The sequence below is a fragment of the Rhea americana genome, unplaced genomic scaffold (assembly GCF_003343005.1).
Source record: "Rhea americana isolate MKP2758 unplaced genomic scaffold, rheAme1 scaffold_34, whole genome shotgun sequence".
NCBI classification, from domain to species: domain Eukaryota; kingdom Metazoa; phylum Chordata; class Aves; order Rheiformes; family Rheidae; genus Rhea; species Rhea americana.
This window is the reverse complement of record NW_028186468.1, coordinates 5757078-5771616: the sequence shown is the minus strand read 5'-3', so window position 1 is coordinate 5771616 and position 14539 is coordinate 5757078. Positions and strand designations below refer to the sequence as shown.

At 33.7% G+C, this 14539-nt stretch overlaps 1 protein-coding gene across 3 annotated transcripts in view; it reads right to left on the bottom strand.

Moving 5' to 3' along the window:
- Nucleotides 1-1988: 1988 nt before the first annotated feature.
- The window catches only part of FBXO8 (F-box protein 8), a 19647-nt gene continuing 7096 nt past the window's right edge, over nt 1989-14539 (bottom strand). For all 3 annotated transcript variants that reach the window (XM_085311408.1, XM_085311407.1, XM_085311409.1), the window contains exons 3-6: nt 12857-12983; nt 5144-5262; nt 3360-3556; nt 1989-2589 (exon numbers count right to left, since the gene is read on the bottom strand). In XM_085311408.1, the coding sequence (XP_085167534.1) occupies nt 2402-2589; nt 3360-3556; nt 5144-5262; nt 12857-12983 (631 nt within the window). In that variant the 3' untranslated portion in view covers nt 1989-2401. The remainder of the gene's footprint in view (nt 2590-3359; nt 3557-5143; nt 5263-12856; nt 12984-14539) is intronic.

Genomic DNA, 14539 nt, shown 5'->3' with positions numbered 1-14539 from the left:
CGCTAATGCTAGTTAAAATCCTATTGCAAAGGTCAGATGCTGTTATCTGTACGCATGTAGGTGGGGTTTTTGTTTCTCCCTGACTTACGTCTTATCAAAAGCATACCATCCTGTTTCTGATTTATCTTCTTGGCCATTACGCTGGCCCTGAGGCTTTCTAAACCTTGTGAACAGAGGTACACAACGATACCAGAATGACCAAGGTTTTTCTGCTTGCAGGCTTCGCTCTAGTTCTGATTGAGGATGGATACTGAGAGTAGCCGGAAATTAAGAAAAAATGCAGGTTAAACAATTATACACACACATACATAGTGCATAATCCAAAACAGTTTCACTGATGTCAACATAATTACTAATGAGAAGAGCATTAGACCTTGCTCTTCATTTGCGGTATGAGAAGAAAACTTTCCCTGATAAGAGTACTTGTAATTTCAGAATTCACTGAATTCTCTTGCATTCTTTTAAAGGTGTGTAACTTCTGAGAAGCATTTTCTAGAATGCTGTATTTTGCAATCTTCATGCAAGAGCACTGCATGGACACTTATCCTTATTGTTGGTTCTGCAGAATATGATGTTAAAGTTTTGCAACTTTTCTTTGTTTTTTTATAGGACTAGAGTCTACCTGTGGCTAAAGCAATGTTTAATATTAATGCTTTTTATCATCTAAAAAGTTATATTTAAGTATTCAAACAAAGCTCCTCAACTGAAGTATTCATGTTTGAGGTTATTTTACCATTGATGTATGCATTCTTGGGCCTTCTGAAATGTATGAAAGAATTCAGAGAGAAATGATGAAAAGTTACCCTGAGAGAGGGGAATAATATTGCAAAACTTAGCTGGAAGATTGCTGCGATACTGCAGCTGCCTGGCTTTGGCACTGTATGCTACACAAATGCAAATGAATTTTACACTTGATTAAAGGTAATGCATACAACTCTACATTATCATACAACTCTTTCTGAATGCATTTTTGCATATGGACCAGAACTATAAAGGAATTGTTGTTTATAAATACTTAAAATAGCAATGTTCCATGGGCTACCTACAAAAAAAAAAAAAAAAAAAAAATCCATTTGTAAACAGAGCTAAGAATATTTTCCTACCAGATCTCATAGTGTGGTAGGAAAAAATGATAAATCTATTAGTTACCATGATGAATTCAGATGCTAGAAATGGCTGAATGTTTATGTAAATGAATATCACCAGGAAAAAATTAAGGAACAGCTCTTATTTCAACTCATTTAATTCCACTGCAGTTGCCCTGCTAATACTCTAAATGCGTTAGAAAATGTATGACACGACCTGACTGAAATGAAACCATCTTTCAAATATTTTCATAAACCTAGTACTATTTACAATTTAGCTACAACAGACAGATCTAGAAAGCGTACGTTAGTATTTGAGTTGGCCAATATAGTCTGAAACAGCTCTAATCTTGCATAGTCACAGTTTTAATAGCTTTAACAATGTCACCTGGTATATGTTTGCCTAGGCATTACCATCATTGACACTTCTAGAGTAAGGGAAGCAGCTGAAAGAGGCAACATGCTACTTGCCCTTTACCACTTTCCCTGTTGAGTTTTTTCCTTGTTTATGGTGCTGAATAGTTAACTGCAGCTCTACATCATCAATAACTACAGTCTGCAATATAAGTTAGCTGTTGCCATGTCAAATGCTCCACTTCCTTAGACTATTCCTACGTAAACTCGTCTAAATTAGTGGTTTAAACTTCTTTAAACTTGAGTGAATAACAGATTGTCAATATTCTTATTTAAATTAGTCAATATAGTATTAGATGTAAAGTATTTTGTGAGTATTCTATCATGTCATAGAATAACTTTTGTTTTAATGTTCAGTCCAATGTTTCTCTAACGCACATATCTTAGATAATCAGCATTGTAAAAAAAGAGATTTTAAGTGCAGAAAAAAAGAAAAGCAACACTATTTTAAGAGATCAAAGGAGAAACTTTAGTTAAAATATTTTACAATAAAATAATTATGATTATAAATCTCTTTAGTTAAATATATACACATTACATGGTATTTTCAAAAGAATGAACTTTTTAAAGTTTCAAGCAAATCTAGTGCACAAATCCACCACTTTGTCAGCTTAGACTGTAATGTCAGTTTAACATTCATAAATGGCTGTGTCAGACAAATCACATTGTTTTGTGCAAAACTAAAAAATATTAAGAAAGATCTCCAAGTCCTTCAGTTCCCATGGTAAATTGATAGAAAAGGTAGTATACACATACACACACTTACACACACAATCTTTGATTGCATACAGAGGTTAGAATGACCAGCACTAAAATAACCCCCATCTCTACAAAATAATTAATTTCTTGACTAGATTTAGTTTTTGAAAATTACAAATTTTAAGTCCTAGTGAACTGTGCTTTTAGGCAGCCACGTGGCCAATAAGGTAGATGTTGTCATAAAGATGCCCTACAAAATCTTCACTAATATTCTGTGCAGCTCGTCGTGTATTTCGGATGAATTCTCTTTTTGACATTTTGTTCTTCACGTGAGGGCTGGTTAGATCAATGGAAAGTAGAATCAAAGAGTAACATAGTACATAAACTGCATCTAGACAAGAGAGAGTAAAATAAAAAAAAATTGATAAAAAGCAAACTGTGCTCATTAAAAATACTGTTGCCTGTCCAAGAATCTCACAGTCTCACGCATCTGGGTCTATAGTTACATGTACACATACATAACCTAACTCTAAAGATAAAGCATGGACATAAAAACTAATATAATTAATTTTCCAAGTGATCATGTCAGCATATTGCCAAATAATCACTTACAAATCTCTTAACACTTCTGTAGTGTCCAAAAATCACCCAGGACTTTATGCAGATTCATTTAAACAGACTCTTGAAGTTGCTGCAAACTAATGCCAAGATTCAGCTAAAGCTTATCTTTAAATATGTGAGCAATTCTGCTGCTGGAATCTGGCTCCCCAAAAACCAATTAGAAATGCCTGTTAACTTCAGTGAGGCCCAAAATTCCCTCTCATTTCTGTGAGATGGTCTATATGGCAAATTGTTAAGTGTTTGTCTTTGCAAGAGGGAACTTAGAGATGCTACAGAGCTTAAGCACAGACAAAAGTGAAGAAAAAGAAAACATAAAAAACTTATCAGCTATGTCTAAGAAAATAATCTGTGTTATTTTTGGTCCTTTTTCAACCTGTATGGAAGATGCCTACATACTGAACACGGGCAAAAGACTCTCTCAAGCCAGTGTCTGTACTTACAGAATTATATGGTTAGGTACTAACTTTAAAACCATCATGAACAGTAACATTACTTAAACATACACCAAAATTTCACTGAATCAAAGTTCTCTTTCCTTACCAGGGCTAAGGCCAAGCTCTCTCATCAAGTCAGGGTTACAAGCACAGAATCTGTGAGAGAACTTTGTTATAAGAGTCTCAAGGTATTCCCCACGTTCCTCAGGGGCATGAATATGTCTGAAGAACTCTCTCAGTGCATTTGGCAAAAACTGATTTCTAAAGTTGTGCAGTGTCACAAGGTCATCCAAAACATCTCGCCTGAAGAAAGAAAATCCCACATAATTAATGTCTTTTAACTTTTTAAATTTGAAAATGTAGATTTTAAAATCAAAATGAAATCTTTAGAACAGCTTTTGAGTTTTATTTTTTTGCTGAAAGACAAATAACAACACAAGGATAATAATATAACCACACATTTTTTCAGGCATTTATAATAGCCAAATACTACAAAAATATATATTAATCAGAATTACAAGTTTCTGTATATGCATATTCATTCATGGAACATATATAGATTTCACTTCCTTTATCTGACAAAACCAGAAAAAACACAGGAAGAAAGGAAAAGGAAGAAAATTTGTGTGTATGAAAAACATTTTGGTGCCTAAGTACATGCTGTTACAGAAGTATCTTGTTATAATGAGGCTTCAGTGAAATAAAATTCACTCTTTAAAGACTAAGTCCATTAGGGTGCAACACACCAGAGTTCTCCTTTAGCACAAAAACACCTAAAGGACTCAGACTAGCCTAAGTGAACAGATGTGCAAAATAAATCTGAAGCAAATTTGGAAACAAGTTTGAGGAAAAACAATGAACATTCTTCTGTGTTGATCCTTTTTAAGTATTTCAATAAAAAGGATTTCATCATCTAAAAACCTAGTTTTTACTTTGAGTACCTGATTACACTCTATTATAAAAGAAAGATGAATGGTAGTAGGAACTGGTAATAACTGAACTGCAGTCATATCTGATAAATAGCTCTGTATTTTTTCCTATTGCCCCCAAATTTGATAATCTGAAGTTTTATAGTACAAGAGTGTCAGTGCTGACGACACTACAAACTGATTGCTTTTATTCCTTTAGTGGCACAGGATGAGGATGAGAAGTAGGAGAGGATTCCTGCTAGAAGTGCTGCTGTCCCTCTGCTCTTCCTATTTAGTTATTATTCTCCTCCTCTTTCAACTTCGCTTGAGCTGGTTGTTGGTGCTCCTCCTTCCTGATACTGCACTACCCAAACCTGAAGGTGATCCTGGAGGGCAAGAGAAAGCATTTTGGAGGTGCGTGCTACCACAGTGGTAGTGTGCCCTATTGCAGTACAAGCCGCCATTCCGAGGATGCTCCATTGACTCTTACGGGGTGGATGTGCCTCCCATTTGAGAAACATCCGATAATTCAACATTAGCTAAAAAGCAATCATTGCTTGGTAAAGTGATAACTGTGTTTCCTGATTAACGCCCTTACTAGATAGGAAAAAAAGAAACTCCAATTCAAAAAAGGCAGCAAAATAGCTATAAAATGTGAAGGTCATACAGCACAAAGATTTCCTCCGCAGTTGCAATGCACACTACAAATTCAGTACAGTTTGTGCTTGGAATTGTAAACGCAGAAAAGGTGCACTATGTGAGATTTACTAGTTATACTGGTATTTTCAAGATTTCTTATGAATTGTTACAGTCAGACCAATACTAGCACCAAGTAACTGTTCAGTTTTAGCAATAGCATTACTTAGCTGCATTTTTGTGCATATTCAAATAATTAAATTACATTAATGTAAGTAAAATACTGATTCTTGAAAGGTGCTATAGACTGAAAAGGAGTAAGGACCTCATGAGAGATTCAAATTACCTTTCATCAAGATAGATTCTCAGCTTCTTCCAATTTAGTGTTCTTGTACAAAAGATAAACTTAGCTATTTCCTTTGGCGAATCATCTAGTATGCCCTTGGACATAAAGTAGTTCACCCCCTAAGATAAAAGACATTTATATATAATTAAGTTTAATCTTCATAATGGATTTAGGAACAAGTACTACACTTAACAACAAAGGAATATAATCCTACTAATTACTTTTTTTATAGTAGAATGATTCCTCTTCCTCTAAATCTCATTTCAACATGCACAATACCGTTTACAATTATAAATTAAATGCAAATAAACTTAATGCATTGTTATGGCTGAGATTTTACACATACACTAGGACATTTAAAATTATGAATCTCTAAAATATGGTTCTGTAGTGTTCACTTTACAGTGCAAACTGTATTTTGGTTTACATATTTTTATAATTGTACTTAAAATGGTGCAAGGACCATAGCATTTAATTTCATAACTTTTGTAAATAAGAAAATCTTAGTCATAATATGTTTTGTCTTTAATATCTTTTATTAAAATATTAACACCAATGTTCTCACATGTATATGGTGTACCACATTCAAATAAATGCATTAAATGCATTTGTTTAAATGTGTAATAATGAAAATAAACAAACTTGCTGATTTCAAAACATCAGTCAATATAAAAACATATGTAAATATGCATATACCTAATTCAGAACACTGTTCCTAATTAAAGAAATAGTTAAAAAGGACAGAACAATCAATCAGCTATATTTTATACTTATATTATCATTTCTAGAATTTTCCATGCTTTGTAAAGCGCACATTTCTTTCAGAATATACATGACAAATTTCATATTGAAATATTTCAGTGGTATTCTGGATTCTTTCTGTTCATTGAAGTATCCCAAAGCATGAGAAGTATTTTCTCATGATTTTAGACATAAAAACCAACATAATAGATTTTAGAAGTATTTAACAGTTTTCAACAAGTAAATCTAAACCTGAGAATAACTAACCAATTATTTCTGATTCAGTTTGGTAGGAAGTGAGGTGGTTCTGAACATTTGTTTTTTTTAAAAAATCCGTCTATATAGCTCTGTAATATCTCTTTTTTATATAATCTAAAATATCTACAGTGTGCTGGACAGTATATTTCTGAATAAAGCAAATTAGGATAATGCATCAATGCCACTGCCTAAATCAACCTTCAACTTTAAAAGATGTCTGAAATGTTTTTCCTCATGAATCTTCTGATATTAGACTTCACAATATTTTTCAAGGCTGACCGTTCAGTTTGCATTTCATCTATAAAGACATAGGAGCAACATGTCATTCAGTATAACTTCCTAGTGCTCTTCAATTTTGCTTATAAAAGAGGTATGGGACTGAATCTGGAAAATTGTTTTATGTACACATTAATAAACAGAAAATCTCAGTATTATCAAGAGAAAAAGTATATAAATATATATTAATATATTTTTATATATAGAAAATATAAAAAATGCATAAATACACACACACACACATATATATAAAAATATATATATATATGCCTTGAGACAAGGAAACAGAGACTTAAAACATCTATAGAAGTGCATAGCCAGGAAACACCCATAATACTAGCTAGCCCTTTTCACCTGTCCATAATTTTTGCTTATATACTTACAGAAAAACACAGTAAAGAAACATTCTTTTTGGTTAATGATCTACAAATTAAACAAACAGGTTTAATGCAGTTAAGAATAAAAAAATCCTTGCAATTTTAGCAAGGATTCCTGATTTCGGGAAGAGCCTTTACTCAAGACAGTAATGAAACATGTATTGCACTATAAGCTTTCGTTTAGGTCCAAACTAGGTCATACTTCATTCTGTCCATGATATGGATGGGCAACATACAGTTAAATAGTTTCTGGAATCTAGAATAGGAATCTATAAAAGAGGACCAAAATGAAAATCAACTGCTTATTGTATTGTGTATTTTGGCAATTTGTATATGACAAACAACAAAACACTAGGGCTGTACTAGTCTTTTACATCTTTGACTTAACTCTGCCTTCTTTACATATATCCTTAGACTTACGTATTTGCTTCAGTAATAAGCATTTGCTTAAGCTGCTATAAACTGAAGCCTGGAGAGGAAATCTCAGTAGCGCTTTACTTCTAAAGCACATTCCTGCTACAATTATTTAACAAGAACTTTTGTGACATATCCAGAAAATATCTGGCATCTCATGGAATATACAGTGTGAAAGTAACACCTTCTTTAAAAGAGTCAATGGGTTGGTTTCTCTGTGTCAATAAATTCCATAAATCATTTATTTCCTGTATTAGCTTACAATTTAGTGTAGGAGCCTCCTTGATAGCCTACAGCTCTTTGCGAAGCATTCTTATTCTCTGTCTCTAATTCCCCGTTTCTCCCTATCGTAAATACACTTTCAAAATATCTTTCTCAGTAAATGTTGTTTTACTCATTTTCCTTATCACCTTTAAACATAAAGAGGGTATAACTGAAGTATACTTCAACGCAAACCATCATTTTTAGTTGCTTTTTGTTTCTTCTCAAGAAATAACAAGTATTTTAAAAAGAAATCAAGCTTCTGTTGTTGCAAAGTTCTTCAGTTTTCGCTCACAACAAATGACATTTATTTACAGGATTTATCATCATGTCATTGAATCTACTTTTTGTAAAACTGTAAATGAATTCCCTCGGACCCCACATTTCAAATAAATGACTTTTGGCAGGTAGATTGGTCACCTGTGGTAGGTATACTAGCTGAAATAAGTAGTTCTACACAGTATTAAAAACTATGATAGGAATATTTATCAGTCATCTGGTAATTCTCTTAGAAAACATTCGACTGAGGCCAGCTAGCAAATCTGTGCCACTGCCTACCACTTCCAAAGATGTCTTGTAACGCTTATGAAACACAGAAGGGGATCCCACATGGTATGTTCTTGTAATCCTGGCTTAGTGGAAAAATAGTTAGGTGAACATTAGAGCAGCCAAGATTTTCAGGAGCTCTGTATCTGCTTAACTTAAGTCAGGAAACTTTGTCTCTATAATGTCTTTCGCATTAGAGAATTCGGAAAGATGCCTTAAAGATACCTTGCCATACTCAGCCATGAATGTTACAACTGAATTTCAGACAGCTCAGAATAAAATCTTAAAGTATGGAAGTGTTTCTTGCCTTATATATACAAACAGTAAACATAACTATGGATTAGTAACAACAAAAGCAATTCCTTGTATTTCAATATGTTATTTTTATAGTTACTATTTTTTTTTTTCAAGTCACACAGTGCTTTTATTACCAATTTATTCTGTAGCAGTACTGTCACTTCTAACTTGCTTTATGCCTGTTTCCAAAACAAAATCACGACAGCATTTATTTTTATGGAGTCTTTCAATTCATTATATCCATACAGGATACCTAAAATCAAATTAATTTTCTTTCTTCTGTATTGATTCCAGTTCTGCATTAATTTTCTTCTCTGCTAATAGTATTTTCAGAACATTTCAGTACCATAGTTACATTAAACCTATGTTTGCTTTTGACCTCTGTATTTAGATATCTACAAAAAACAAACCAATCATATTCTATGGTGGTGACATTTTATATCTTCCTTCAAATTAATTTTATTTTCACATAGATTAAAACACCTTTTCAAAATGTCATCAGATTTCACTGTCTTAGTGCTCCTTACGTAGCAATGGATTAAAACTAATCAATCTGTTCTGGATCTAGAAGGGCATTCTTCAACAGCCACAGGATAAGCATTTTATACTAAGCTGGATAGGCAATCACTGAAAAATAGGTAAAGGATAACCAGCTTGAAAAGGACATGTTTAGGAAAGTGAGATCAGGTTGAATTGCAGATGGGAGTAATAAAGAATCTGGCAAGTGGAAATGGCTAGTTCTGTGCTGGTTTAGTTCTGTTGTTTTTCTCACAGAATGTTCAGGATTGCACTTTCCATGTTTAAAGTAAAGTACGTGTAGTGTATTCTAACAACTACAACATACAAAGGAAAACCACCATTTGATGCACACAACTTTCTGAAACCAGTACTTTTCTTCACATATACATGATTACTCTTTAAATATTTAAATGCCATCTTTTGTCAAGGCATTCAGTTTTGAGATGAAGCTCTACCTAATTCCCGCTTATAAATATCAAAATACACTCTTTGTCAGTAAAGACAAATTTCACTTACTGTTTCAAATTTCAACTTCAACATAAATAGCTGTAAACCTACTCTATTTGTTTAGCTTAAATAGAGGGTGACTAAGGAAATCACTAGTAGGAAATTAACTGAGCATATATTAACATTTGTAGATGATTTATAATTAGAATGTTTGAGTGTAATAGTGAGTACAAACTCATGATGGACTCCTTTAAATGCAGAAATATTTTTGATGTTAATACAGCTTGCAGAACTGATAATTTACAAGATTAATGTTATCTTATTTAAATGTAGAGTTTTCAAAAGGATTCAGCTGTCTGATCCATTTCCACTTTTTACATAAATCACACAGAACAATTCCTTCCCCTTCCTACATACACATACTTTTAATATTCTTAGGACAAATAAATCAACGCATCTCAAACAAGGCTTATTCTCTACAGAAAAAAGGTAAGTTTTCTATTTATGTCACGAGCTGTTGACCTTCCAGAAAAATTTGATTAGAAATACACAGCACAGTAAATATTCTACCATCTGCAGACCATCCATAATTAATAGCCAGTTAAGGTTTCTTTAGGTCTCTAAAAATTCATTTATAACCAAGAAAAGGACGAAAATTCACTTCCCTGACAAAAACTAAGGTAATGAATGAGACAATTAGGAGAGTGGAAAGCCATGCTTAGTATAAGCATGTCTCTTCCTGCTGTATTTTATTAAGTTAGTATACTATGTGAAGAAAATTCTGAGCTCATTAAAGTGTGAGAGTTTCAGTGCAGTCCCAGTTTCACTAGAGACATAAAAATCAATGCTATTAGACAGAATTCGTTAGAACTGCTATCATTAGGAATGAAACAAATTAGATCTCCTTTCCTCACAAATGTATTATCTATTCCACCTTCAATTCCAATTATAAATCATAATATAACCCCATGTAATAAACTTAAGTATATTTTATAGGTAGTCAGAAACAGCACATAAAACAGTTGGGAATAACTTGCAGTTGCTTACAAACTCTGAGTCATAAGCATATGTGATACAGAATAAGCACTTCATGATAAACACTTCACATACACAATACACTAGAATAAAATACAGCTGAGACCATGTAGGGAGATTACACAACAATAATTTTCATATTCAAGTCTTGATACTACAACTATACCCACACCCCCCTCAAATCTCGACTACAACAGTGCTGCCGTATGAAAAAAAGACGCCAAAATCAGAAATCAAGCATGCATTGGATGTTTTTTTCAAATTATACGTAATGTGATTAGGCACATCCTTTCAGCAGAATGTGAGCACCTGCTATGGATTATGCAAGCTCATGCACACAATCAATACATTAAATTACAGCAGATATCACAACGCCATGCACACAACAATGGCTAACCAGAGAATCCTACCACAAAGTGTGTAGATGCTCTCCCCTACCCCGTGAGCCACCGCTAGCTCTGGAGCTGGTGCTGTGGAGCCTGGTTACCCATTTTCATGACATGGGCGGTGTCCTTTGGAGAATCTTGCTCCTGTGGCTGTAAGTATTCTTACTTTTATAGTATTTTGATCAGGTCTGTCATCAAATGTAAAGCAGAGTTTGGCAGGAAATTCGGAGACATAATTTGTAATAGTGGAATGTCATATCATATATTCCAGTCACAGTGTCCTTATAATAATTCTGCCAATATCACAGTTGTAAACAAGAAAAGCAATGGTATTTGTGAATTCTCCTTAAACTCAGGCCCTGAATGATTCCTACCAGGCTATGGTGCTCCACAGGGAGAGAGGAACAGAAGCCCTTAGGAGATACCCTGCTCTTCTAGCTTTTAGCTAGTTGTGAAGCAGACTGTTCACACTGCCAGTGTTACAACATAACCATAACGAACCCAGAAGAAGCAGATGCCGCATAATAGACTAAATACCTAATTCAGGCTACTCTATAGCTCTTATTTGCTGATCTTGATTTCCTTTAAAAATAACAACACTTTTATTGAGTGCCTTTAATGAAGACTCCAAATGCTTTCAACCTACCAGAATTACTTTAACATTAGGCTGGAATAAAACAGCCTATTATAGATTAAGACAGTTAATGAAGAAGTATCTTGAGATAAATTGGAAGGCAAAGAAAAGTTTTGAGTGGGCAAAGCAGTTACCATTAAGRCTTGATTAGGACATGCACTCTTCAAAACACATTTTAGTAACCTAAACATTAAGTTTCATTTGAAAAGTCTCTCATTTAATATTAAATTCACTAAAATCCTATTGGAAATCAATGCTAATCACGCCTGAGTGACAAACTGCTGACAGGACTTCTCAGGAGAATGTACTGTAGTACAAAGCAGCACTATACCAGAGAAATTACTGAAAAATTTATTTTGTGATTAGTAATAAGAGTAATGGGTCTCTTTATCAAGCAAAATGTGAGATAAAACAAGAGTCAAGAGTGTAAACAAAGTCACATTATTTTAATGATTCATATGACTGCTTTATTTATTTCACCCTGTAGTCGCAAGTTCATGTTCTCTGTATCATATCAGCAATACGAACTACTGGCTCCAGAAATGTATCTTTCTATGCCTCTTAATCCTTCCTATTTTGGATTTATTCAATTACCACTTCCTTGTGCATATGTAGGAATTTCATACTTAGTTTTGTTCAGTACTGTGTACTATCTTTTCCTAGGAAACATGAAACAGGAGAGGTCTGATTTTGTATGTGTAATGATGACTTTAGCTTTAGCTGCATGTCTCCCAGGCAATGACTGTCATCTTTTTTTCTTCTTTGATAAGTGAAAGAGAGAAAGCAGAAATTGAGTTTTCCAGTTAGTTACATGAATTAATACATAGAAACCTTTTAGTTCTGTAAGGGATAATTTTTGGAAATAATATATGGTATTATATGCTATGAAGAAGTAATATGTTTATACAGAACAAACATCCAAGAAAATAAAATCAGACTGCTATTTAGGATAGTTCAGTAGAACATATTTTTAATAATACTAATTGTGTGTTTTTATTTGCTTTTTTGGCATTTGCTTTGATAACATTAGCATAGACAATATTTTGCACATTGACAGTGGAAATATTTTAAAAATGTTTTACAAGATAATGTAACAGTTATAGAATTAATTGGCGTTTCTTTATACTTCATCCTGCTTTACTTACGTCAACTGAAGCAGGATTAAACCAATACTTTAAAGTAGCACTTTTGGCATTTTAATTTATGTGAGTATATTTTAATTGTTTCTAAACTGACCACCGTGTCTTCAGACAGGATCTGCCCCTTGTTCCTTTGTCAAATATGTGATTATGAATTTCTGCCATCCATAGGTCAGACTTTTGTGCAGAATGCTTATGAGGCAAGCCATGTAAATGATGTACACAGGTATCACAGGCAAAAAAGATCAAGGTAGGGCTGTAATTTAGTATTTACCAATCCTGCAGTAAAACAAACACCTATTAAAACTTGGCTTCTATATAATCATCAAACAAAAATCACAGTCATTTTAACTATTTATTACTGTCAGCAACAGCTCACTTACCTCATCAGGGTTGGCATTAAAGGTGAGACTGCCCTCATCTAGCTGCATATACAGTTTTCTAAAAGAAAATCCTAGAGGTGGATTCTTATTGTATATAGAACAGTGACCCCAAGTGGATTTGCACAACCTATGAAAATAGAATTAAGCCTAATATCAAAAATCTTTTCTACATTTCATGTATTTTACACACACAAAATGTTTTCAACACTGCAAAGCTAGGTTGAATATTATAAAAAGACAGAAATAGGTTGCTTTTAATACTTAGTTCCTCAGCCTTCTGCATGTCTGTTGTTGAAGTCTTTAATTATATGATTATTATTCAGGTTTTGGTGTACTTGAGTGCAGTCTCAAAAAATATCCCAGCAGGTGGCATCATAACAACACCCATACAGCTGAGACTTCTGGCACTTCTAGTAACTGATTACTGGGTCGCAGTGACAAGTTGTTCTCCCGCAGCAGTATGACAGATTGAAAATTTGTGTTTCTTTTTTTGTGCTCCAACTGTGCAGTGAGTGGGAAGCCATATCTGCACCAAATTACACCATTAACTCACTGCTTTCCAGCTGTCCTTTTCCCAGCCTTTACCAATCTGGGTTATTTGATCCAGCCCCAACCCTCCATATATATTTCATCTGTATTTTCTATTATTTCAATAATTATTTCATTAAGCTCAAACATATTCAATACATAGGACTAAGATGTCTACAGAGATGATCTACAGGCGTATTTCAGGTTTATAAATTTGCTAAATCAGGACAGATTTTCATTACCAAACATATCCTTGTCATATGATCAAACATCAAAAACATAAAACTTTAAGTTATATTCAGGCACATAAACCTCAAATAAGTCCATGAACAATAAAGTCAGGACATTAGACTACAGCTTTTTAACCTTTTACAGAGAAAGACTGAAAATGGAGGGTGAGAAATACATTGAGCGTCAATGCACTTTTATTTAAAATGTTGAAGCTTCCTGTACAACAACTTTTAAAACAAATAACAGATAGCCATGCGTACAGAAAAGATTATCAACATTTTCTACAGTGAGAGCCTTGCAATTTTTACTTTGCCCACCTTAATCTACTTAGGTGGAAGTTTTTCAAGCAGTCTTTTCAAGCAGTGCCTTGGACTGCACTTTTGGGAAGGTTTCACTGAAAATGATTGAGCTATTTCCCAGGATGAACTTTGAGGAAAATATACATTTTAAGCATATTAAAAATATATACTTCATATAATTGTTTAATTAAGACACTCTAGTTCCTCTATGCTTTAGTGCAGGAATTTTATTGTATTTGCAGTGATTTTGCTACCAAGAACTCAGGACACTACAGTGTATATCTACCAAACTGTCAAGATATTCGGTGTACATAAACAGAGGAACTTAGCAGCACCTTCACTGGAGATTCTGTTTCCTAACAACACAACACTCCCTAACAACAGAGGAATTGTGACTAAGTTGTTATAATTGTGGTATCCTATTCCTGGAATTCATGAAAGGAAGGGAAGCTGCTTAACTGAAATGCAGAGGACCAAAGAATACGATGAGGGAAGGAAGAGTTGTAGAGCATAATGAAAGAGAAGAAACAGGACCTGGAACAACAACCCATGTATTATAGTACTACTACTGTCCCTTAAGTTAGTTAAGGGATAAAACTATGTTTTGAAAGAAGATAAAAATTTT